At 44.6% G+C, this 27,290-nt stretch overlaps 1 protein-coding gene across 1 annotated transcript in view; it reads right to left on the bottom strand.

The window, feature by feature from the left end:
- Positions 1-24: 24 nt before the first annotated feature.
- Positions 25-27,290, bottom strand: part of NSUN5 (NOP2/Sun RNA methyltransferase 5) — a 27,848-nt gene continuing 582 nt past the window's right edge. The window contains exons 3-10 of the mRNA XM_024747187.1: positions 26,667-26,841; positions 26,406-26,514; positions 2,045-2,183; positions 1,839-1,954; positions 993-1,171; positions 575-785; positions 358-498; positions 25-282 (exon numbers count right to left, since the gene is read on the bottom strand). Coding sequence (XP_024602955.1) covers positions 168-282; positions 358-498; positions 575-785; positions 993-1,171; positions 1,839-1,954; positions 2,045-2,183; positions 26,406-26,514; positions 26,667-26,841 — 1,185 coding nt within the window. The 3' untranslated portion in view covers positions 25-167. The remainder of the gene's footprint in view (positions 283-357; positions 499-574; positions 786-992; positions 1,172-1,838; positions 1,955-2,044; positions 2,184-26,405; positions 26,515-26,666; positions 26,842-27,290) is intronic.

The following is a 27,290-nucleotide window of genomic DNA, read 5'->3' as shown; positions in this document are numbered from 1 at the left end:
ACCCACAGCACAGGGATATCCGCTCTTTCCAGCTGGAGAAACGCGGTTACCGGTTTTCCTCCTCCAGCCATAAAAAGAGCCTTTGCAAACAAAACTGCGGCCTGGGGCTGAGGGCCCAAGACTCAGCTTGAGAGGAGGGCCTGAGGGGTCAAGGCTCCGAGCACCTGCTACATGCCAGGCTGTGAGCTGGGGGCAGCTGTTGCTTTTCGCCGCCGCCTCTTTCTCTTTGGAGCTGGGTTGGGTGTAACTTCTGGGGCTGATGCTTCAGCCTGTGAGACGGAGCTGGAAGAAAAGAAGAGTGAGTTAGATGTGCCCCAATCCTCCAGCGTCTTCCAAGCAGGCCCCCTGCTCACCCACCTTGGCACCTCTACCCGTTCAAGTACAGCAGTGAAGAAGCCGCCAGTGAGCGTGGTCTCAGGGGAAGCCCGGAGGCAGTGCTCAGCACCTGGAAAAGTGCCAAGGCCTCGGTGCGGCCAGGAGGGGAGGACAGGAGCCAGCCTGCAGAGAGGAAATGGAACGGGCTTCTAAGTAAGAGGGCGGCCCTCGCCCCAAGACCCTGGTGGACACCCACTACCTGAAGGCTGCTGGGCTCTGCTGCAGGGCGGCTCGCACCACGTCTTCGTTCTCCTCCTGGTAGAGGGAGCACGTGGAGTAGACGAGGCGCCGCAGGGCGGGGAACGTGAGTGCGTGGCTCAGCGCCCGCTGCTGGAAGGCAGCCAGTGCTCGCAGGCGCTCCTGGCTCGGTACGCCGGTCCCGGGCTCCTCCAGCTGTCTGGTCAGCATCCCTAGGGAAGAGTGCTTTCACCACACGCTGCCTGATTTCGTATGAAATCCCCACATACAGATGAGCACATCTGACCATTCACAGGATAACCTGAGCCAGAACTAAACCCGAGGCCAAAACGAACGACCTCCGCCACACACACCCCCATCCCCGCTCTAAGGCTGCTCTGGATCTGTGGGGCCCTTGGCCGCGTTTTCCCCCATCTCACCAGAGCCACTACAAGAAGGATCCAGCAAGATGTACTGGACCTGACGATAACGCTGGTCTGAGGGCGAGACCTCCAGGAAGTCCTGCTCAGCCAGCTCACAGCAAGAAACCCCGGCCCGGGCCAGCAGCGTAGCCGTAGAAGCCAGCCGCTTGGCATCCAGGTCAAAGGCAAAGATCTTCCTAGGGAGGAGGGCAGAGTTGAGGTGAACTGAGAATTTACGTAACACACGTACTTGAAGTCAGGACACACAGAAAATCACACTTAAATGTCTTTAAATTCTCAATATTTAAAAAGGGTCAGTGGGGGACTTCCCTGGTGGTCCAGTGGTAAAGATTCTACCTTCCGATGCAGGGGACGTGGGTTCGATCCCTGGTCAGGGAACTAAGGTCGCACATGCTGCGGGGCAACTCAGCCTGTGCACCACAATGACCGAGCTCGCGCACCTCAATGAGAGCCCACGTGCCTCAAACTACAGAACCCGCGCCGCAATGAAAGATCCTGCACGCCTCAACCAAGACCCTGTGTGCCACAACTAAGACACGACACAGCCAAAAATAAAAAATTAAAGTGAGTCATGTGAAGTTTAAAACAAAGTTAAAAAAAGTAAAGGTCCGTGGTTAGAAATAACTGCCCAGGGCCCTCTGCCCCAAGGGCTAAGGGATTCACATCTCACACGTGTAACCCACTGGGAAGCTTAGGGAACTGCCCTAGGTCCACGAGGAAATATTTAAAGGGAAGGCCTCCTTTCAGCCTTCATGACCTACTGGAGTTGAGTTCCTTATTTCTTCTTATAAAATATAGGATCAGACCCCCCACCCCACTCCTCTGTCTGACCATGGCACTCACCCTTGGTTCTTCAGAAGGGCAGCCAAGTGACTGGTCTTATTGCCTGGGGCAGCGCATGCATCGATGACATGGGAACCTGGAGGTGGAGCCAGCAGCATGGCCGGGAGACAGCTCGCCTGGCGGCACACAGCACAGGGGCTGGCTGAAAGGGACCCCAGGCTGATCACTCCCCTCCCGCTCCTCCCTTTTCCACCCATCCACCCTACCTTGTCTTGTAGGATGAGGTGACCAGCTTGGTACAGTGGATGTTCATGCAGATCTGTTCGGGCAGGAAACACAAGCAACTCCGGCAGCAAGGAATCCAGAAGAAAGCACTTCCCTTTGAGGGCCCGTACGTCCTCGAGGCTGCCAGGGAATAAGAGCTGTTCATGCCACATTTTCTGAACCCCTCCGTGCCAGGCAGCAAGCCAGACATTTCACATGTCACCTAACTGCTTATTTATGCAACGAACGGTTAAAACTGCTATGAGTAAATTAACAAGCTGATAAGATAGAGGCAGCAGTTAAGAGAACAGGCTTCTCAGGCCAGACTCTAGGTTCAGGATCCCACCTCCATCATTTACCAGTGGCGGGAGCACTGACACTTCAGCCTCTGTCTACACTTCTGGAAAATGGCAGATCTCGTGAGGATTAAATGACATGCAAAATACTTAGGAAAATAGTTTGCACAAATTAGACACTCACTAGCCAGTACTATTAAAACATAAAAGAGGTAAATGCTGAGCTGATTCCTGATGTTCATATAAGTAACCTGAGGAGGTAAGGTGAAAACTCTATATTCTCCACACTGCAAAGGAGCATTGTCCATTCACCTGACCCACGTAGAAAACAGGCCTAGAGAATAACAACTCAGAAAGCTATGAAGTAGCAGAGCTGGAATTCAAACCCAAACCCAAACACAACCATTCTCTACCACCCTGGTCACTAAGCAGCATGCTAGAGGCAGATGGGGGAACATCCACAACAGATGGAGAGAGAGGGAGAGAGAAGAGGCAGCTTCCCAGAGCTGTCAAAGGACAGACCAGGAGGTAGGTGAGTGCAGGGAAGCCTGGGGTGAGGAGCAGCAACCACTGTGATAACACAGGGGCACAGAGTGCATGGCAGATGGGCCTGGAAAGGAAGCAGGGGGCACAGTGCAATGGAGAGCCATGGGTTTTCAGCAGGGGAGTAAAGCATCAGATCTGGCTGCAGAGCTCTCTGCAGCCAACACGAGGACAAACATGACAAGAAAGTCTGGAAGTGGGGAGACCAGTTTAGGAGATTATTCTGCCAATCATGATAGGATATGATGCTTAAACCCAGGCAGTATCCAGGAGGACAAAAAGAAAGATGCTGAAGGCACAGTAATAAATGACTGAAAGGAGAGGAGGGAAGCATCTATGATGACTCAGTTTCTGCCTTGACCAAATGGGTGCATAATGGTGATATCTGTTAGGTTACAACAGGGAATGCACAAGATGCCAGTGTCAGGGATGCAAGGATGGTTCAACACCCACAAAGTAATCAATGCGATATACACAATTAACAAAAAGGATAAAAATCACATGACCAACTCAACAGATGCAGAAAAAGCATTTGAAAAAATTCAACATCGGGCTTCCCTGGTGGCACAGTGGTTGAGCGTCCGCCTGCCGATGCAGGGGACACGGGTTCGTGCCCCGGTCTGGGAAGATCCCACATGCCGCGGAGCGGCTGGGCCCGTGAGCCATGGCCGCTGAGCCTGCGCATCCGGAGCCTGTGCTCTGCAACGGGAGAGGCCACAACAGTGAGAGGCCCGCGTACCGGAAAAAAAAAAAAAAAAAAAATTCAACATCCACTCATAAAAACTCTCAACAAACTGGGTATAGAGGGAACACACCACCTCAACATAATAAAGGCCATATATGACAAGTCCACAGATAAAATCATACTCAATGGTGAAAAGCTGAAAGCTTTTCCTCTAAGATCAAACACAAGGCAAAGATGCCCACTCTCGCCACTTTCATTCAACCTAGTATTGGAAGTCCTAGTCAGAGCAGTCAGGCAATAAAAATAAAAAGCATCCAAATTGGAAAGGAAGAAGTAAAACTGTCACTATATGCAGATGACATGATTTTATATAAAGAAAACCCTAAAGAATCCACCAAAAAACTATTCGAACTAATAAATTCAGTAAGGCTGCAGGATACAAAATCAATATACAGGGAATTCCATGGCAGACCAGTAATGTGGCATGCACCCCCCACAAAAATATATATATATACGAAAATCTGTTACATTTCTATACACTAATAATGAACTATCAGGAAAAAAATTAAGAAAACAATCCCATTTACAATTGCATCAAAAAGTAAAAAATTCCTAAGAATAAATTTAACCAAGGAGGTGAGAGACCTGCACACTGAAAACTATAAGACATTAATGGAAAAAACCCTGAAGATAACACAAATAAATGGAAGGATATTCTGTGCTCATGGATTGGTAGAATTAATACTGTTAAAATGTCCATACTACCCAAAGAAATCTACAGATTTAACACAATCCCTATCAAAATTCCAATAGCACTTTTCACAGAAACAGAACGAACAATCCTAAAATTTGTATGGAAGCTCAAAAGACCATGAATAGCCAAAGCAATCTTGAGAAAGGAAGAAAAAAGCTGAAGCATCATGCTCCCTGATTTCAAACTATACTGCAAAACCTATACTGCACAACCACAGTAATCAAAACAGTATGGCACCAAGGAGAAGGTCAAGGTGGCAGAGTAGGAGGACGCTGAGCTCACCTCCCCCCCAACGAACATATCAAAAATACATCTACAATGTGGAGCAATTCCCACTGACAACAAACTGGAGACTAGCAGAAAGACTCTTATACAACCAAGGGTGTAAAGAAAAACCCACATGGAATATGGGTAGGAAGAGAAGCAATCAGGTCAGGACTTGTGCCCCTAGGAGGGGACAAAGAAGAGAGGGATTACACAATCCTCCTTGGGTTTCAGGATGCTGGCACCATCTGGGTGGCATCACCTGAAGGACCACATGGAAGCTGATTCCCTGCCACAGACACCCTCACTATTCATTACCAAGAGGAACTCCTATTGATACTGTGGTGTAATACTTGTAGACTTTTAAAAAATCAGTATTTATTAACAACCAGGAAAAAAATGGAGCTCATACTTAACATATGACTCCATGACTTGTTTTCCCATTTGCTATATTGTCAATAAACATTCACACCATCAATGTAAGCAGCTCCCTGATATTTCACAGTCTGGATAAAACCACAATTTACTGAACCAAATACATACTGTTGGGATATTTTAGAATAAATGTAGATCGAGCCCAATTTTCCCCTATTCGAAACCAAATTATGAACATTTCAGAAGTGCAATCTAACGATAAATGACTAAAAGCAAAATTGCTCAAAAAGGGCAGACAGGGCTTCCCTGGCGGCGCGGTGGTTAAGAACCCGCCTGCCAGTGCAGGGGACACGGGATCGAGCCCTGGTCCGGGAAGAGCCCACATGCCGCAGAGCAGCTAAGCCCACATGCCACAACTGCTGAGCCCATGTGCCACAACAACTAAAGCCCGTGTACCTAGAGCCCGTGCTCTGCAACAAGAGAAGCCACCGCAATGAGAAGCCCACGCACCACAACGAAGAGTAGCCCCCGCTCACCGCAACTAGGGAAAGCCCGCACACAGAAACGAAGACCCAACGCAGCCAAAGATAAGGGTGCACAGGTGAGTGGCTCAAACCGCAACTAGAGAAAGCCCGTGCGCAGCAACGGAGACCCAACGCAGCCAAAAATAAGGGTGCACAGGTGAGTGGTTCAAACCACATTATTCGGCACCACAGCCCTAGGGCCTGACACCAGGAAGATGAATCCCCTTAGCTGGTTTGAAAACCAGTAGGACTTAGAGAACAGCTGTTAGAAACCTAGATTCCACTCATGAAAACAAGCACATGCTTGCTTACTCCAGGGAACAAGGTGCAGGAAGCTGACTGAAACAGCCTGGGACTCTGGCCGGTTTCCTGCAAATGCCCCAGCCCAGTGCACACCCCAGCCCATGTCAAGCAGTTGCACTGATTCCCTGGCTCTGGCACAGCTCCACGCTAGGGAGAAGGCTGCCGGTGCCAAGAAGAGTGCACAGTTTGGGGTGGGGGGGGTGGGGACGAAGCCAGCTCAGACCTGGCATGGCATTCAGTTGGGGCAAGGGCAGCCATTACTGGCATTCGTAGAAGCAACAGATCAGGAGTGGTCTGGAGCTCTGACTGGCATGCCAGGACTGCCCCAGAGTGTGCCCCAGCCCATGCCAAGCACCCACTCCAGCCCCTCTTGCTCCAGCACCACCCCCTCTGGGGCAAAGGTGCCACTGCTGGGAGCAGGGTAAAAAGCATACTTAGAGGAAACAGAACCAGTTCAGACCGAAACCTCGGCTTCTGCTCCCGTATCCTGGGACCAGACACCACTCTCAGTAGGGCAGTGACAGCCACTGAGAATAGGAGAAGCCCTGGCTCACACCTGGCTCTGGCTCTAGCTCTAGCCCCTCCACCTCCAGCCCCACCTCCCACCAAGGTGATAGCTGCCAGCACACCCTGGGGAAAGACATGACCTGTGCTTACTTTAGATCCAGTTCTCCCACCAAAGGCACTGGGCACACACAGACTGCATAGTGATGCTCCCACACAAGGATACCCCTTCAAGACTGGGATAGGTAACTTTTTCACCTAATTTCATAAAGTTAAGCAAAATAAGAAGACAGATGAATTTGTTCCAAACAAAAAAAACAGGGAAAAAACCTGAAAAAAACAACTAATGAAACAGATAAATAATTTACTAGATAAAGTGTTCAAAGCATTAGTAATAAGAGTGCTAACTGAACTAGGGAAAACAGACAAACACAGTGAAGATTTTTACAAGGAACTAGAAAATATAAAAAGGAGCCAAGTCAAAGCTGAAGAATACAGTAAGTGAAATGAAAAACACACTAGAAGGAATTAACATCAGATCAAGTGATACAGAAGAACACACATTTGATCTGGAAAACAGAATAATGGAAACTACCCAATCAGAACAAAAAAAAATCTTTAAAAAATGAGACCAGTTTAAGGGATCTCTGGGACAACATGAAGCATACTAATATTCACATTCTAGCGGTCCCAGAAGGAGCGGAGAGAGAGAGGTCAAAAATGTATTTGGTGAAATTATGGTTGAAAACTTCCCAAACCTGAAGAAGGAAACAAATATCCAGGTATAGGAATCACGGAGAGTCCCAAACAAGACGAACCCAAAGAGACCCACACCAAGACATCATAATTAAAATGGCAAAAGTTAAAGCGAGAATTCTAAAGGCAGCAAGAGAAAAACAAAGAGTAACATACAAGGGAATACCCAGAAGGCTACCAGCTGATTTCTCTGCAGAAACTTTGCAGGCAAGAAGGGAGTGGCATGATATACCTAAGGTGCTGAAAGGGAAAAACGTACAATGTAGGATACTCTATCCACCAAGATTATCATTTAGAATTAAAGAAGAGAGAAAGAACCTCTCAGAGAAGCAAAAAATAAAAGAGCTCATCACTACTAAACCAACTCTAAAAGAAATGTTAAAGGGTTTTCTCTAAGTGGGAAAGGAAAAGCTATAACAAGAAGTAAGAATTTATAGGAAAGGAAAAATCTCGCTTGTAAGACAAATCTATAGTAAAGGTGTGGATCAACCACTTAAGCCAGTATGAAGATTAAAAGCCAAAAGTTGTAAAATCAACTATAACTACAATAAACAGTTAAAGGATAAACAAGATATAAAACATGACATCAAAAACACAAAACATAGGGGAGAACAGTGAAAAAACATACATCTTTTAGAATGTGTCTGACCTTAAACGGCTATCAGTTTAAAACAAGTAGATAACAGTTATAGATCAACATATATGAACCCCATGGTAACTACAAATCAAAACCTACAGTAGATACACAAAAATCAGAGGGAAAGGAGCACAAGCATACCACTTAAGGAAAATCATCAAACCACAAGGGGAGAAACTAAGAACAGAGAAGAACTACAAAAACACCCAGAAAACGCAATAAAATGGCACATACCTATCAACAATCACTTTAAATGTCAATGGACTAAACGACGCAATCAAAAGACATAGGTAGCTGACTGGATTTAAAAAAAAAACAAGACCCATCTATATGCGGCTTACAAGAGACTCACTTCAGAGCTAAAGACACACACAGACAAGTGAGGGGATGAAAAAAGGTATTTCATGCAAATGGAAATGACAAGGAAGCTGGGGTAGCAATATTCATATCAGACAAAGTAGACTTTAAAACACACTCTGTAACAAAAGACAAAGAAGGGCATTATATAATGATGAAGGGATCAATAAAAGAAGAGGATGGGGCTTCCCTGATGGTGCAGTGGTTGAGAGTCTGCCTGCTGATGCAGACATGGGTTCGTGCCCCAGTCCAGGAGGATCCCACGTGCCACAGAGCAGCTGGGCCCGTGAGCCATGGCTGCTGGGCCTGTGCGTCCAGAGCTGTGCTCCGCAGCGGAAGAGGCCACAGCAGTGAGAGGCCCACGTACCGCAAAAAAAAAAAAAAGAAGAGGATATTACACTCAATAACATATATGTACCTAATATAGGAGCATCTAAATATATAAAGCAAATATTAACACACATAAAGGGAGAAACAGACAGTTATAAAATAACAGTAGGAAACTTTAGCACCACACTTACATCAAGGGACATACTGTCCAGACAGATAGAAAGTCAATAAAGAAACAGTGGTCTTGAATTACACATTAGACCAGTTGGACTTAATCGATATCTACAGGACACTTCATCCCAAAACAGCAGAATACACATTCTTTTCAAGTGCACATGGAATATTCTCCAGATAAATCACATGCTAGGCCACAAAACAAGTCTCAACAAATTTAAGAGACTATATCAAACATTTTTCCAACCACAACAGTATGAAACTAGAAATCAATCACAGGAAGAAAAATGGGAAAAACACAAACTCATGGAAACTAAACAATACACTACAAAAAAGCCCCAATGGGTCAATGAAGAAATCAAAAAGGAAATCAGAAAATACCTTAAGACAAACAAAAATAAAAACTCAACTTTCCAAAACCTATGGGATGCAGCAAAAGCAGTTCTAAGAGAGCAGTTTATAGCAAATACAGGCCTACCTCAAGAAACAAGAAAACTTTCAAATGATCAACCTAACCTATCATGTAAAAGAATTAGAAAAAGAACAAAGCCCAAAGTAAGCAGAAAGAAGAAAATAATAAAGAGAAGAAATAAAATGGAGACCAAAAAACAAACAAAAAAATAGAAAAGATGAAACCAAAACCTGATTTTTTTTTAAAGGATAAAATTGATAAGCCTTTAACCAGGCTCATCAAGAAAAAAAGAGGGCTTCCCTGGTGGCGCAGTGGTTGGGAGTCTGCCTGCCAATGCAGGGGACACGGGTTCATGCCCCGGTCCAGGAGGATCCCACGTGCCACAGAGCGGCTGGGCCCACGAGCCATGGCCGCTGAGCCTGCGCACCCGGAGCCTGTGCTCCGCAACGGGAGAGGCCACGGCAGTGAGAGGGCTGCGTACCGCAAAAAGAAAAGAAAAAAAAAAAAAGAGAGAGGACCCAAATAAAAGAAATGAAAAGGGAAATATTACAACCGATATCATAGAGATTTAAAAAATCATAAGATCCCATTTGTTTATTTTTATTTTAATTTTCATTACTCTAGGAGGTGGGTCAAAAAAGATGCTGCTGTGATTTATGTCATAGAGTGTTCTGCCTGTGTTTTCCTCTAAGAGTTTTATAGTATCTGGCCTTACATTTATGTCTTTAATACATTTTGAGTTTATTTTTGTGTATGGTGTTAGGGAGCGTTCCAATCTCATTCTTTTACATGCAGCTGTCCAGTTTTCCCAGCACCACTTACTGAAGAGGCTGTCTTTGCTCTATTGTATATTCTGGCCTCCTCTGTCATAGATTAGGTGACCACAAGTCTGTGTGTTTATCTCCGGGCTTTCTATCCTTTTCCATTGATCTATATTTCTGTTTTGTGCCAGTACCATACTGTCTTGATTACTGTAGCTTTGTAGTATAGTCTGAAGTCAAGGAGCCTACTTCCTCCAGCTCCATTTTTGTTTCTCAAGATTGCTTTGGCTATTCGAGGTCTCAAAGGAAACCATAAATAATAAGAAAAGACAACCCTCAGAATGGGAGAAAGTATTTGCAAGTGAAGCAACTGACAAAGGACTGCTCTCTAAAATATACAAGCAGCTCATACAACTCAATATCAAAAAAACAAATAACCCAATCAAATAATGGGCAGAAGACCTAAATAGACATTTCTCCAAAGAAGACATACAGATGGCCAACAAACACATGAAAAGCTGCTCAACATCATTAATTATTAGAGAAATGCAAATCAAAACTACAAGGTACCACCTCACACTGGTCAGAATGGCCATCATCAAAAAACCTACAAACAATAAATGCTGGAGAGGGTGTGGAGAAAATGGAACCCTCATACACTGTTGGTGGGAATGTAAATTGATTCAGCCACGATGGAAAACAGTATGGAGGTTCCTTAAAAAAATAAAAATAGAACTACCATATAACCCAACAATCCCACTACTGGGCATATACCCAGAGAAAACCATAATTCAAAAAAACATATGCACCCCAATGTTCATTTCAGCACTATTTACAACAGCCAGGACATGGACACAACCTAAAGGTCCATCAACAGAGGAAAGGATAAAGAAGATGTGGTATATACACAATGGATATATAGATATACACAATGGAATATTACTCAGCCATAAAAAGGAATGAAATTGGGTCATTTGTAGAGACGTGGATGGACCTAGAGAATGTCATACAAAGTGAAGTCAGAAAGAGAAAACCAAATATCTTATAATAACACATATATGTGGGATCTAGAAAATGGTATAGGTGCTTGCAAAGCAGAAACAGAGACACAGACGTTGAGAACAAATGTATGGATAGCAAGGGGGAAAGGGGTGGGGTGTGAGGAAGTGGGGGACTGGGATTGACACATATACATTATTGATACTATGTACGAAACAGACAACTGGTGAGAACATACTGTATAGCACAGGGAACTCTACCTAATGCACTGTGGTAACCTAAATGGGAAGGAAGTCCAAAGGGAGGGGATATCTGTTATGTGTACAGCTGATTTCATTCTGCTGTGCAGTGGAGGCTAACACAACATTGTAAAGCAACCATACTCCAATAAAAATTTAGAAAAATCAATCTGAAAAAACAACATAAGAGAATACTATGAACAAACAGTTATATGCCAACAAAAGACAACCTAGAAGAAATGGATAAACTTCTAAAAACATACAATCCTACAAGACTGAATCAGGAAGAAATAGACAAATCAGAAGAGACCAATCACTAGTAGTAAAATTGAATCAGTAATCAAAAAACTCCCAGCAAACAAAAGTCCAGGACCAGATGGTTTCACAGGGAAATTCTACCAAATATATAAGGAAGAGCTAATACCTATCCTTCTCAAACTATTACAAAAAAACTGAAGACGGAACACTCCCATATTCGTTCTACAAGGTCACCATTACCCTGCTACCAAAATCAGACAAAGAAACACTCCAAAAAAAAAAAAGAAAATTACAGGCCAATATCTCTGATGAATATGGATGCAAAAATCCTCAATAAAATATTTGCAAACTGAATTTTAACAATATATAAAAAGGATCATACACCATAATCAAGTGGGATTTATTCCAGGGATGGTTCAATATCCCCAAATCAATCAATGTGATACACCACATCAATAAAAGGAAGGATAAAAATCACAAGACCATCTCAATAAATGCAGAAAAAGCATTTGAAAAAATTCAACATCTATTCATGATGAAAACTCTCATCAAAGTTGGTATTAAAGTAACATATCTCAACATAACAAAGTCTGTATATGACAAACCCACAGCTCACATCATACTCAATGGGGAAAAGCTAAAAGCTTTTCCTCTAAAATCAGGAATAAGACAAGGATGCCCACTCTAGCCACTTCTATTTAACACAGTATTGGAAGTCCTATCCAAAGCAATCAGACAAGAAAAAGAAATTAAAATGCATCCAAATTGGAAGGGAAGTAAAACTATCACTATTTACAGATGACAAGATAAAGAAAACCCTAAAGTTGCCACAAAAAAACTGTTCATTAGCAAATGAATCCAGTAAAGTTGCAGGGTACAAGATTAGCATTATACACTTTTCTATGCACTAATACTGAACTATTAGAAAGCAAGAAAACAATCCTGTTCAAAAGTGCATCAAAAAGAATTAAATACCTAGAAATAAACTTAACCACAGAGGTAAAAGACCTATACTCTGAAAACTATGACACTGATGAAGGAAACTGAGATGATACAAAGAAATGGAAAGATATCCATATTAAGGGACTGGAAGAATTTAAATTGTTAAAATGTCCGTACTATCCAAAACAATCTACAGATTTAATGCAATTCCTATCAAAATATCCATGACATTTTTCATAGAACTAGAACAAATAATCTTAAAATTTATATGGAACCACAAAAGACCCTGAATAGCCAAAGCAATCTTGAGAAAAAAGAACAAAGCCAGAGGTATGAAGCTCCCAGACTTCAGACTCTACTACAAAGCTACACTAATCAAAACAGTAAGGTACTGGCCAAAACACAGACACATAGATCAACGAAACAGAACAGAGAGCCCAGAAATAAACCCACAAACTTATGGTCAATTAATCTATGACAACAGAGGCAAGAATATACAAAAGGGAAAAGACAAAGTCTCTTCAATAGGTGGTGCTAGGAAAAACAGACAGCTATATGTAAAAGAATGAAATTAGAACATTTTCTCACACCATATACAAAAATAAACTCAAATCAATTAAAGACCTACATGTAAGACCAGAAACCAAAAAGCTCCTAGAAGAAAACATAGGCAGAACACTCTTTGACATTAATCGTAGGGGAATTCCCTGGCAGTCCAGTGGTTAGGACTCTGTCCTTCCTCTGCAGGGGACACGGGTTCAATCCCCTGTCAGGGAACGAACAAAGATTCTACAAGCTGCATAGCGCAGCCAAAAAAAAAAAAAAAACTAGCAATTTTTTTGTTTTTTGATCTGTCTCCTATGGCAAAGGAAACAAAATAAATAAATAGGACTAGTTAAAAGCTTTGGTACAGCAAAGGAAACCACTGACAAAATGAAAAGACAACCTACTGAATGACAGAAAATATTCACAAATGATATGACTGATAGGGATTAACATCCAAAAACATAAAAACAGCTAAGACAACTCAACATCAAAAATTAATAGACATTTTTCCAAGGAAGACATACAGATGGCCAACAGGCATATGAAAAGATGCTCAACATTGCTTATCAGAGACATGCAAATCAAAACCACAATGAGATATCACCTCACACCCATCAGCCATCAGAAAGGCCATCATCAAAAAGAACACAATTAACAAATTTGGCAAGGCTGTGGAGAAAAGGGAACTCTAGTACACTGCTGGTGGGAATGTAAATTGGTGCAGCCACTATGGAAAAACAGTATGAAAGTCACTCAAAAAACTAAAAATATAACTACCATATGATCCAGCAATTCTACTCCCGGGTATATATGTGAAGAAAATGAAGTAACACTAATTTGAAAAGATACATGCACCCCAATGTTCATAGCAGCATTATTTACAATATCCAAGTTACTGAAGCAACCTCAGTGTCCATCGATAGATGAATGGATAAAGAAAATGTGGCATACATACACAACAGACTATTACTCTGCCATAAAGAATGAAATTCTGCCATTAGCAAGAATGTGGACAAACTTGGAGCGTATTATGCTTAGTGAAATAGAGAAAGACAAATTCTGTATGTTGTGGAGAGCCACCTGAAGAGTATTGCTGGGTCTCAGCAAAGCTGAGACCCCTGAAGAGTACTGCTGGGCCTCAGCAAGGCTGAGACCCTGAAAAGTGCTGCTGTGCCTCAGCAAGGCTGAGAACAATAGTGCTTGCATGGCAGGCACGGGTATGTACGTCATGGGAAAACAAAGCTTCCCACAGCGTGGATTCTCTCAATTTCCCATGTATATAATAAAAGCTCTGAGTATTTGCTTGTTTATATGCTTGTCAGAATTCCTGCATCCTAAGAGGTGTTGTGTCTTCTGTCCTCGCCCCGACTCCGTCTCCCCTCAGGCAATCCTGTCCTGCTGAGGCTGGACCTCGGCAGTATGTTATCACTTATATGTGGAATTTAAAAATAAATTAACAAATACAACAAAACAAACAGATTCACAGATACAGAGAACACCACAATGGTTACCAGTGGGGAGGGGTGTAGTGGAATAACTGAGGACATGGAAAGGAGACGTGACCCATGAGCCCCCCCTCGGCAAACCGAGGGCTAGCGAATAAGCCAGAACCCCTCGGCAAACCGAGGGCTAGCGAATAGGCCAGGACTGCAGGCAGTCCTGGATACTTTGGGCACTGATCCATGAAATGACCTCAGTATAATCAGAACACAAGGAAACGTCCTTGTGCTACTTTAGTATAATCAGAATGAGGGGAACACAAGGAGATGTCCTTGTGCTGCGTATGAGCTCAAGGACGAAGCACGGCACGTCAAGAAAGCCCATTGTTGCTTGTATAATCAATAAAAGCATATGTTGCTGCTTTGGATTTCTGGAATGTTAAGAAAACAAGTCTTAAGATGTAAACATAGATAATGCTTAAATAAAAGCTACCAAAGCAGGACAGACGGCACTGTATTCTACTGCTGTGCTTCTCCACAGTTCACCGCGGGTGATGAGCTTACTTTCGGCCCTACAACAGCGGGGGGGGGGGGCTAGATTGAGGTAGGGGATAAGAGGTACAGTACAGAGAATGTAGCCAATATTTTATAATAACTTTAAATGGAGCATAATCTATAAAAATATTGAATCACTATGTTGTACACCTGAAACTAACATAATACTGTAAATCGACTACACTTCAATTTAGGAAAAAAAACCAGTACGGTATTGGCATGAATATAGACACAGATCAACGAATCAGAATAGAGAACCCAGAAATTAACCCACAAATATACAGTCAAGTATACAGTTAAGGAGCCAAGAATATACAGTGAGGAAAGGACAGTCTCCTCAATAGATGGCATTGAGAAAACTGGACAGCTGCAAATAGAAGAATGAAACTGGACCACTATCTTACACCGCACACAATAAATTAACTCAAAATGGATTAAAGACTAGAATGTATGCGGCACATTACTCAGCTATAAAAAAGAATGAAATCTTGCCATTTGTTGACAATATGGATGGACCTAGGGGTTATTATACTAAGTGAAATAAGTCAGAGAAAGAAAAATACTGTATGATTTCACTTATATGTGGAATGTAGGAAAAAAATGAATAAACATAACAAAACAGAAACAGAGTTATAGATACCAAGAACAGGTGATTGCCAGAGGGGAGGAGGGTGGCAGGGAGGAGAGAAATAGGTGAGGGAGATTAATAGGTGAGGGAGATTAAGAGGTACAATTCTAGAGCCCACGAGCCACAACTACTGAGCCCACGTGCCACAACTACTGAAGCCCATGTGCCTAGAGCCTGTGCTCCACAACAAGAGCAACCACAGCAATGAGAAGCCCGCACACCACAACGAAGAGTAACCCCTGCTCACTGCAACTAGAGAAAGCCTGCACGCAGCAACGAAGACCCAATGTAGCCAAAAATAAATAAATTAATTTTTTTAAGAAATGAGTCATGGGTATGAAATGTACAGTATGGGGAATATAGTCAATAACTATAATATCTTTGTATGATGATGGATGGTAACTAGACTTATCAATTGTGGTGATCGTTTTGAAATGTATAGAAATATCAAATCACTATGCTGTGTAACATGAATTAACAGTGTTATAGGTCAATTATACTTCAAAAACAAATCAACCAACTCATAGAAAATGAGATCAGATTTGCGGTTACCAAAGATGAGGGGGAACTGGATGAAGGTAGTCAAAAGGTACAAACTTCCAGTTATACAATAAATAAAGTATTAGGAATGTAACATACACCATGATAAATATAATTAATACTGATATGTTACATATGAAAGTTGTTAAGAGAATAAATCCTAAGAGTTCTCATCACAAGGAAGAATATATTTCTTTTCCATCTCTTTCATTCTGTATCTATGTGAGATGATGGATGGTCACTAAACTTACTGTGGCCATCATTTCATGATGCATGTAAGTGAAATCATTATGCTGTGCACCTCAGACTTCTACTGTGCTGGATGTCAATTACATCTCAATAAAACTGAAAAGAAAATAAAAGACTTGTATGTAAAACCTGAAACCATAAAATGCCTAGAAGAAAACAGGTGTAAGCTCCTTTACATCATCCTTGGCAACGATTTTTTGGATTTGACACCAAAAGCAAAGGCAACAGGGGCTTCCCTGGTGGCGCAGTGGTTGAGAGTCCGCCTGCCGATGCAGGAGATACGGGTTCGTGCCCCAATCCGGGAAGATCCCGCATGCCGCGGAGCGGCTGGGCCTGTGAGCCATGGCCACTGAGCCTGCACATCTGGAGCCTGTGCTCCGCAACGGGAGAGGCCACAACAGTGAGAGGCCCGCGTACCACAAAAAAAAAAAAAAAAAAAAAAAAAAAAAGCAAAGGCAACAAAAGCAAGCAAAACAAACACAAAAACCAAGTGACACTGCATCAAAGCTTCTGCACAGCAAAGGAAACCATCAACAAAATGAAAAGGCTATCTATGGAATGGGGGGAAATATTTGCAAATCATATATCTGATAAGGGCTTAATATCCAAAATACACAGTGAACTCATACAACTCAACAGTTTATTAAAAACACCCAATTAAAAAATGGGCAGAGCCTCTAGAGAGATATTTTTCCAAAGAAGACATACAGATGGCCAACAGGTACACTACACTGTACGGCTGTTAGCATAAGTGACACCATCATAAGTCAGGACAGTTTCTCTCTACTGTGCAGTAAATCTTCTCTGCCGTCAGGGCTTTGTAGTTGATAGATAGTGTTTAATAATCATTAGGACAGTGGCCTCTATGCTCCGTTAGTCCCTAAACAATGGTGAAAACCGTCGCTGGTGTATTCCCAGCGCCCATGAGACTCGTCACTGGTTTATAAATCTTGACTTAGGAATGCACACCCTGTTTCCAAGGACCTACCCGCATACCCTAGGTTAACTATAAAATTGTCCCACTGGCCCCTCTGCTGTGCAGAGTGCAGCAACGAATCCTTCCAGATTGTTGTCTGACCAATCCCACCCTGTAAGTTACCCTATAATAAACGGATCCATTGATTATCTAGAGCTGCCTGCCTCATTTTCCGGCCTCCTGATGCCTTCTCAGTTCAGTGGGCACTTTTCATTCCCTCCATCCTCCAACAATTGGCAAGCCAGTCAGGAAACTGAAAACGACACAGGAATGGGTAAAGGGGCAGTAAAGCCCATTGATGGTAGGGGAAATCCCAGGCTGGCCAGCCACTTCCACGTGCAGTGATTTGGCTAGGCTTAGGGAACACTTCCAGCCAGTGTGTGAGTACAGGGATGCCCCCAAAACACCAAAGGGCTTATTAGATATATCAACTGAAGCGGTGGGAAAGCAAAAAGTGGAAAAACAAAGTAAGCTATTGCATTGCATGACCTTTGTTATGCGCTCTAATGACTGGCACAGAAAAGGAATTACAGCTCAACAGGGAACTAAAGAAGACTAAAGAGGCGCCGGCATTAGAAAGGGATGTCCAGATGGCATGTTCCACCACTTCAGACATATGTTAAAGACAATACAACAGGAAGAACATGTTGAAGTAATAACATGTAAGATGCCTAAAATGCAGGGCCACAGGCTGTTCCATTCAAACGTGAGGACCTTTTCACAGGAGAACTGGGACCCCAAGAGGTGGGATCCTTGGGATAACTACATGTCAGAAGATGTGGACATAACTCTAGAGGAGGAAGACCTGCAGGCAAGACCTCTGATCCAAACTACAACACAGGCCACTAGGGAGCCAGGAGATAACCGAGAGGAGATCCCTAGAATCCAAGACACAACTATGCGGGGATATTTCTCCACTGAGTTAGAATTCACTGGCAGGTTTAAACAAAAGAGTAGGAAAGGAATTGCAGCCTGGGTGTTCCGTTCATGGGATACTGGGAGAAATGGCATTATGTTAAATGAGTCAGAAACATCAAAAATGGCCTTGGTCACAGCACAGCCCACCCTCCAGCAACACTTGTATGCGACTGGGTTGGGAGAAATCCAAGGGTGGCTATAGCCACCTTGATTGACTAGATACGTTCAGGTATACAAACGGCTGGGCCAAATGAGGGGGATGTGCCGTCCCCATCCTGAAGATGGGCCTCTATGCAAGAGTGACAAGAAATAGCTACGGGAATTAGGAACAAAGCATGCTACCTATGCTCCTAATTTCCGAGAACTTGATGAAGAGTTATTTACAACAGGCATAAAGGATGGTATCCTGCAGTCTACTCTAGGAGCTTGGCACGGGACCTTAGTTTCAGTTTTGGCCCCAATGGTTAATCGACTCATTCAGACGGGGCACCCATGATAGCTGATCTAAGCAAAACTGAAAAGATCTGGCATTAGGGAAACAGAAGGAGAGATAAAGGCAAAGAGAAAAAAAAAGAAAAGTGAGGAAACTAAACAAAGGGGCACAACTAGAATTTCCCACAATTATGGTAAGACCTGGTATTAGCTGGAACCCGAAAGGAGAATATAAATAACCTAATCCGATCCTTTTAACTTCATGGAAAGCATTACCCAATGAAATAAGTTTACTCTTCGGTCAGCAAGAGAAAAAGAGGAACAGGCTTAAGCCTATGCTCCACAGGGGCAGGAAGATAACGAACAGGGGTGCAGGGCTTCCCTGGTGGTGCAGTGGTTGGGAGTCCACCTGCCGATGCAGGGGACGCGGGTGCGTGCCCCGGTCCAGGAGGATCCCGCGTGCCGCGGAGCAGCTGGGCCGATGGGCCATGGCCACTGGGCCTGCGCGTCCAGAGCCTGTGCTCCGCAACGGGAGAGGCCACAGCAGTGAGAGGCCCGCGTACCGCAAAAAAAAAAAAAAAGAACAGGGATGCATACGCCCCACTCCTAGGGGTTAGGGGTGAAGTCAAGGTTGCTCCTTGGTGCAGGCCACAGGGGGCAACTGGAGGTCCCATACTGAACTATTAGTCCCACACCAATAAACAGACTGTCCTGGCTTTAACAGACATTGTGCCAAGTGTACCCTGATTTATGGGAATCCATCCAAGTTCCAAGGGGAAATACAAGCCACTGATGGATATGGAGGCCAGAGGTGAGGATGAAACAAGTGAGCCTGTATTTACAAGTTGGAAGAGCCCCCCGCCCCACCCCCCGGACCCTGCTCATCCCCTTCTGGTTTATATTTTCCCCATACCTGAGTATATTTTGGGTGTGGATGTCCTACAGGACCTGGACCTCATAACCACCATGAGCGAGTTCCACTTACGGATCCGAGCAGTCAAGCCTGCAATGGTGGATCATGGTAAACGGGATCCTGTAAAGTTGCCTATCCCGTGGAGAGTGGTGGCAATAAAAAATATCACCTACCTGGGGGACAGGAAAAAATAACAGCTACCGTCAAGGAATTAGGTAAGGTGGAAGTTAAAAGACCAGCACAAAGCCCGCTAAATAGCCCCATGTGGCTGGTGGAAAAACCAAACCTGGTGCATGATAGTAGATTACAGAGAATTAAACAAGGCAACACCTCCCTATCTATGCAGCAGTTCCAAACAGCCCAACCCCTGGATCCAATTCCTCTTCCCTTTAGACAGATCACTGTGTCTTAGGTTTGTCTAATACCTTTTTCAGCACACCCTTAGATAAGGAGTCCCAGGACCAGTTCACCTTCACGTGGAATGGGAGACAACAGACTTTTACTGTCTTACCCCAAGGTTGTCTGTATAGTCCTGCTGTATGTCATGGGATGGTGGCCTGGGATTTGGAAAACTGGGCTTTCCCTCCCTCTTTAGTTCTCTATCATTACATCGATGAGATGTCAAGCTGTGATGCCTTGCGCTCTCTTCCCCAAGCCACTACACCTCTTCAGGAACATTTAAAAGCACAGGGATGGGAGGCAAACGCCAACAAGGTGCAAGGACGGAGACAGTCAGTAAAGCTCTTTGGAGTTACCTGGTCTGGCAAGACTAAAGTGATGCCTGAGGCTGTTTTGATAAAACACAGGTGTATCCCATGCCCTGACATGTAAAAGCACTACAGGTCTTTATAGGTCTGCTAGGGTACTGGCACCCTTCTATTCCCCACCTTGACCAGATATTAAAACCACTATATGCTTTAATGAAAAAGAGAACAATCTGGGACTGGAATACCCCACAACAAGAGGCTTCTGCAAAGGCCAAGCTGATTGTCCAAGGACTGAGGGTGTTAATGCCAGGTGCAAGTTGCGAATTGGATTTAAGTATATACATCCAGATGGGTTTGGGTGGAGGCTCTGGCAGCAACAAAATGGGAAATAAGTCCTGCTAGGAGTTTGGTCTCAATAACAGAAAGGGGCAGAGAACCGGTATGGTCCTAAAGAAAAACAACTGTCAGCAGTTCATCTAGCCTTACAACAAACCAAGGGTCTGACCACCGACCTACCGGCTGACATACAGAATTCCTACCTGTGTGCGACGGAGCACCTTACAAAGTGTCAGCCCACTCAGCAGAAGAGCACCCTCTCCCGGGAGGTGCATGCCTGATTAGGGCCGGTGACCTACAGCGACCCACCAAAGACCCCTGCAACATCACCTGCTGCATCCCCTCTACCACAGGTACAGGGAGATACCGGGATGCCCCCTGCTAACACATGATACACGATGTCAGCTGTAGGGCCAAGCCACTCGGTGGTCCTCCACAGCTGCTTGGCTCCGGATGTCATCTGGTTCAAGGGACTGAACAAAGTAGTCAGTGGGCAGAACCCAGAGCCATGTGGCTGGTGATTACCCACAAACCCATGCCCCTCAAGCTTACCACTTGGCATCAAAATAATCGGGAAATGTTAAATAAACCTCTGTGGGGGGCTGAATTGAGGGCTGATATTTGGACTGCCTGCGCACAGCCAGGTGCCAGCATGACCTTACGGCACTCGTCAACTCTGCCTGGTCATCACGAAGCAGCTGCATTAGCAAGAGCTTTGTTGCTGGAAGAATTACAGACCCCCTCTGACATGGCGGACTGGCTCCACTGAAAGTCGGGACACAGAGGCCCCAAAACTTGGGAAATAGTAAAAAAGCAGCATTTGCCTCTCCAATACACAGACCTCTGAGTCACAGATAAGGGCGGCCCTCAGTGTCCTTTGAAGTGCCACCCTCTTCGACACACCCCAGGGTACACTGGACGCTCTGACCATCCAGTTACCAGATGACAAGCAGACTACATAGGGCCTTTGCCAGTGTCAGAAGGACATAAATATACTCCAACCTGTGCTGACACAGCCACTAGATTGATGCAATCCTTTACCAGTAAGAAAACCAACTAGGCTGCAACAATCAAAGGCCTGTCAAAATTGGAAGTTATGTATGGAACACCAGCCCAAACTGACATGAACAAGGAACCATTTCACTGGACATGAAATACGAGTGGGCAGAAACCCCAAGAAATACTTTGAACTTTCCGTCTACCATACAGTCCCACCACGGCTGGCCTTATAGAGCACGTCAACATGTCAGAAGCCACATTAAAAGCCCCATCTCCTGACTGCACGTTAAGAGGTTGGTCCCTCCCCACTCCCTCCACGTTAAAAGGTCTGAAACTATCAGACGATTAAATGCTGTCCCCAGGATGACAACCTGCAGATGAATGGCTACCTGACCAGACACCAAGAGCCTGAGACTGCAGGCTCAGAAGGGAGGCCTTAAGCCTACCCTGTAGGAAGGTCTCCTTTTGCCACTGCCACAGGACCTCTGACCTAGTGTTACTGTAATTCATTAGCATTTAAATTGGTCTCCCCCTTCCAGGTGGCTTGGTATCCTAATCCCTTGGGGCCTGGGTATTGCCTTCCCTCAATCAGGCCTTTTATATGGTAATGGACCCCACTCAGACCCAAATCTCCTCTCCAAAGCATTAGCACAAGGACCTGAAGTGGGTTTGCTCATGTGGGTTCCTGCTGAGGCCCCAGGTACTGAAGACATTAAAGGACAAAATGAGTCGTACCACCTGCCAGGAAAAAGGCCAAAACCAGGGGTGGTTTTGGCCAACGGTGATCAAACAGCTACGGTGCTCACAAATGAGGATTTGCCTACCTTTCACCCCTAAAACATCTGTCTTATCACTCATAGTGTGTGCCTCATAGACTCCCTGGCTCTGGTTACCAGAAATGTCCTCCTCTCCCGGGCCTCAACGTATGCGAAGGTCCACAATCGCTCTGACTGCTGGGTCTGCAGCCTGTCTCCAATGCAGAGTAGATGCTGTGGACAGTTCATCTGTCCCACAGAGTGGGACAATGGCTTGGTGACCAAAAATCCCCTTGGTGATCTGGTTCCTATACATGAAGGTTCTGTTTGATTATAGTGACTCTAAACAATGTTTTTTCCCTGGTGCAAAACTGGTCAAGTGATCCCTGGACTCCCACAGCTTATATTTGGGATGGTTTAGTGTGGCGGAGTCTTGATGTCCAGAGCCCCCACCTGCATAGGAAGGACCAACCACGCCCAAACAAATCACAGATGTATGGAGGGCTTCCCTTTGAAGTCTGCTGAGGAACTCACAACATATCACATGATGAACGGACAGGAACGGAAGCAGCTTCCTATAGAACAGGCGACTTCATGACTCCCAAACAAGGGATCTGGAAATGTGGAGCTTATCTGTGGCCTTATTTGCCCTAGTGGACGGGCCAATGCGCCTTCTCTTCTGGGCCGTACATACACCTCTTTACCAGGAGTTCCCTATAACCTGCCTGCTATTAAGTCCAGGTGGTGGGCCCATCATAGTATGTCATGGTAGGAATGGCCGACAAACAAGAAAACCAGTGTAAGTGCTAAACTAGAAATCCAAGTGTTAGCAATTTACCCCATCAGCTTTAAATGACTCCCATCTCTCCAGGAAACCACTCAAATGAGAAAGGTGGTGCTGCAAAACTATATGGCCTTAGATATGCTGACAGCCTCACAGGGAAGGACACGCACCTTAACTGGGCAGGAATGCTGCATTTACATCTTCATGTGAATCCAACATAACTGATTAACACTCCCATATGAAAACAGTCATTAATCAAATGGACGAAATCCCCTTTGCCGATGCTTTACCCACTGGCTTACTTCTCTCCCAGGTAAATGGAGAACCATAGTTCTTACTATACTTTTGCTTATTAGGAACACTTTGTCGTGCTACTTCTTATACTGTTGCTTTGGGATAGGGATACAAAAGCCACCTCTCGATATCTAGCCCTAGGGTCTACGTGGAAAAATTACAGACAAGATTATACGGGCCATCAAGATGTCAGGAGAGGAGTATATGGCTGTTAACATAACTGCCACAATCTTGGGCCCTTACAGTTTCTCCTGTCCTTCCGCTGACCCTACCCAGGCCTGTGCTGTGCAGTGACTCACTTCTCTGTCATCAAGAGCTTTGTAGTTAAGTGTTAATAATCATTAGGACCAGGTGGCCTCCAAGCTCTGTGAGTCCCCAAAGATGAAAACCTTCACTGACATATTCCCAGTGCCCACAGGACTAGTTACCCGTTCATGAATCTTGACGTAAGAATGCACATCCTGTCTCCAAGCACCTACCCCATACCCTAAGTTAACTATAAAACTCTCCCAATGGCCCCTCGGTGGTGCACAGGACAGGTATGAATGCTCCCGGGCCGCTGTCTGCCTGATCCAGATCCCACCCTGTGAGTAAGTTACCCTGTAAGAAACTCATCCATTGATTAGCTGGAGCTGCCTGCCTAGTTTTCAGTCTCAAGATGCCTTCTCAGTACAGTGGGTGCTTTTTGTTCCCTCTGTCCTCCAACATATGTGAAAAGATATTCTACATCACTGACCATCAGGGAAATGCAAATCAAAACCAAAATATCGGAGAGGAACCAAGATGGCGGAGTAGAAGGACGTGCTCTCACTCCCTCTTGTGAGAACACCAGAATCACAGCTAGCTGCTGGACAGTCATCGACAGGAAGACACTGGAACTCACCAGAAAAGATACCCCACATCCAAAGACAAAGGAGAAGCCACAGTGAGACGGTAGGAGGGGTACAATCACAGTAAAATCAAATCCCATAACTGCTGGGTGGGTGACTCACAGACTGGAGAACACTTACACCACAGAAGTCCACCCGCTGGAGTGAAGGTTCTGAGCCCCACGTCTGGCTTCCCAACCTGGGGGTCCGGCAACGGGAGGAGGAATTCCTAGAGAGTCAGACTTTGAAGGCTAGCGGGATTTGACTGCAGCACTTTGACAGGACTGGGGAAAACAGAGACTCCACTCTTGGAGGGCACACACAAAGTAGTGTGTGCATCGGGACCCAGGGGAAGGAGCAGTGACCCCAGGGGAGACTGAACCAAACCTACCTGCTAGTGTTGGAGGGTCTCCTGCAGAGGTGGGCGGTGCCTGTGGCTCACCGTGAGGACAAGGACACTGGCAGCAGGGGTTCTGGGAAGTAATCCTTGGCGTGAGCCCTCCCAGAGTCAGCCATTAGCCCCACCAAAGAGCCGGGAAGGCTCCAGTGCTGGCTTGCCCATCGACAGACGAATGGATAAAGAAGGTGTGGTACATATATACAACGGAATATTACTCAGCCATAAAAAGGAACGAAATTGGGTCATTTGTAGAGACGTGGATGGATCTAGAGACTGTCATAAGGAGTGAAGTAAGTCAGAAAGAGAAAAACAAATATCGTATATTAACACATATATGTGGAACCTAGAAAAATGATACAGATGAACCAGTTTGCAGGGCAGAAATTGAGACACAGATGTAGAGAACAAACCTATGGACATCAAGAGGGGAAAGTGGCGCAGGGGAGGGGGGTGCTGGTATGATGAATTGGGAGGTTGATATTGACATATATACACTAATATGTATAAAATGGATAACTAACAAGAACCTGCTGTATAAAAACAACAACAACAAAAAAAAAAACCCCAAAATATCACTTCACACCTGTTGAATGGCTATTAGCAAAAAGATAAGAAATAACAAGTGTTGGCAAAGATGTAGAGAAAAGCAAACACTTGTGCACTGTTGATGAGAACATAAATTCATGCAGCCACTATGGAAAACAGTATAGAGGCGCCCTAAAAATTAAAAATAGAACTACCATACAATCCATCAATTCTACTTCTGGGTGTTTATCCAAAGAACACAAAAACACTCAAAGAGATACATGCATCCCCACATTCACTGCAGCATTATTTACAACAGCTAAGTCATGGAAACAACATAAGTGTCCATCAATAGAAGAAGTGGATAAAGAAATTTATATACACAACAGAATATTACTCGGCCATTAAAAAGAATAAAATTTTGCCCTCTGCGACAACATGGATGGACCCTAACAGCATTATGCTAAATGAAATAAGTCACAGAGAGACATACATTGTATGATCTCACTTTTATGTGGAATCTAATACAAAAACCAAAACCCAAGCTCATAAATACAGAGAACAGACTTGTGGTCACGAGAGACAGGGCGTGGGGTACAGGTGAGCGAAATGGGTGAAGGTTGTCACAGGGTACAAATTTCCAGTTATAAAATAAGTCCTGGGAATGTAATGTACAGCATGGTGACTACAGTTAATAATGTCACTTTGCATATTTAAAAGCTGCTAAGAGAATAAATGTTAAAAGTGCTCATCCTAAGGAAAAAACTTTACAACTAGGTATGGTGCCGGATGCTAACTAGGCTTATTCTAGTGACCATTTTGCAATATGTGCAAATATCAAATCATCACATTGTACACCTGAAACTAATAATGTGTTATATGTCAATTTTAAAAAAGGATGCTGCAAAATAATCCAATAATGCATTTAAGTACACTGTTTTGGCAGCATTTCACTTAAATCTTAAATTTTGAATGAATAATTTAACGTTAAAAAAAAGACAGTGCAGAGTTCAAAAGAAAGATGAATTTGGTTTGACAAGCGCTGCGACTGTGGTGTCTGTGAAGCAGTAACATGAACCTGAGAGTAGGACAATAGGAGAGAAGCCTAGACTGGGAGACTGAATGATCAGGTGAGAAGTAGGAGTCAGAGCCAGAGAAGAAATTGAGGGATACATTTAGAAAAATGTATCAGTAAAACAGGGCTCCCAAGAGAACCACTGTTTAAAGGATGAAGGAAGACAGGCCTTGAAAGGAAATGGAGAAACTGCTGGAAAAGTAGGAAGAAAACCTGAGCGCAGTCACAACCACCCTGACTCTCTCCCCACTGATCCCTTTCCCCAGGCTCCTTCCGAGATGAGGGCAGCCATTCACGGTTCTAAGCTCACCTGGAAGCCCGACCCTGGTAGGAGAATCCTTGTCTCTTAAAATAATCAACTGCATCCTCACAGCAGGTCTTCAGAGTGTTCACTCGCACAAATCGAGGCACCTGGGAGGCTAGGAAACCATCAGCAGTGAGTGGGCAGGAACATGGACGGCCCTCTCCTGGGAGGCTAGGAAACCATCAGCAGTGAGTGGGCAGGAACATGGACGGCCCTCTCCTGAGGGCCCGATGGCTACCCCCACCTCCACAACTCCTTCCAGCTCACCTGGGCCAGGTTTGGATCCCCCTTCCAACAGGTCCTCATTCTGGCTCACACCTCGGCGAACCTTGAGCCGGGCCAACTCGGCCTTCAGCCTTGCCTGGTGCCGGTCCAGCAGAGGCTTCCATCGGCCCCCGCGCCCTTTAAAGCCTCTTCCCAGCAATAACTCATATACTAGCACCTGGGGATGGGGAAAGGAAGACAGAAAACCTTGAGCATGAATATCTTGGAACGCCACAGTGTTGGAATTGGAAGAGCTAAACAGACCACCTGTAAAGACGGTAACAGGTAAAAGTGAAACACCTCATTCAAGGTCACACAAGAAATTAATGGCAGATACATGATTTGAACCTGGTGCCTTGCTTCCCAGTCCTGAACCCTTTCCCCACGGCTTCTCACCAGGAAAGCTCTGGATGCCAACCCTCCTCCCTGGTCAACGTCACAGTTTTGTTTTACCTAGAGAGTCCCTGCCGTCGCTACTTTGCACTTCCGTTCTTTATCTTTCACACAAGACTCGAAGGTAAAGCATGTTCATCCCACCTCAATTCATAACCCAGCGAGGGGCTGCGCCTTCTCATTTCAGAGGAGCGACTTGACAGAGTCACACCGTGCACGGTGGCGGTGCTGGGA

The sequence above is a fragment of the Neophocaena asiaeorientalis genome, unplaced genomic scaffold (genome assembly GCF_003031525.2).
Source record: "Neophocaena asiaeorientalis asiaeorientalis breed wild unplaced genomic scaffold, Neophocaena_asiaeorientalis_V1.1 scaffold607, whole genome shotgun sequence".
Lineage (NCBI taxonomy): Eukaryota > Metazoa > Chordata > Mammalia > Artiodactyla > Phocoenidae > Neophocaena > Neophocaena asiaeorientalis.
Note: the sequence above shows the minus strand (reverse complement) of the source record. Positions and strands in the feature narration are given on the sequence as shown.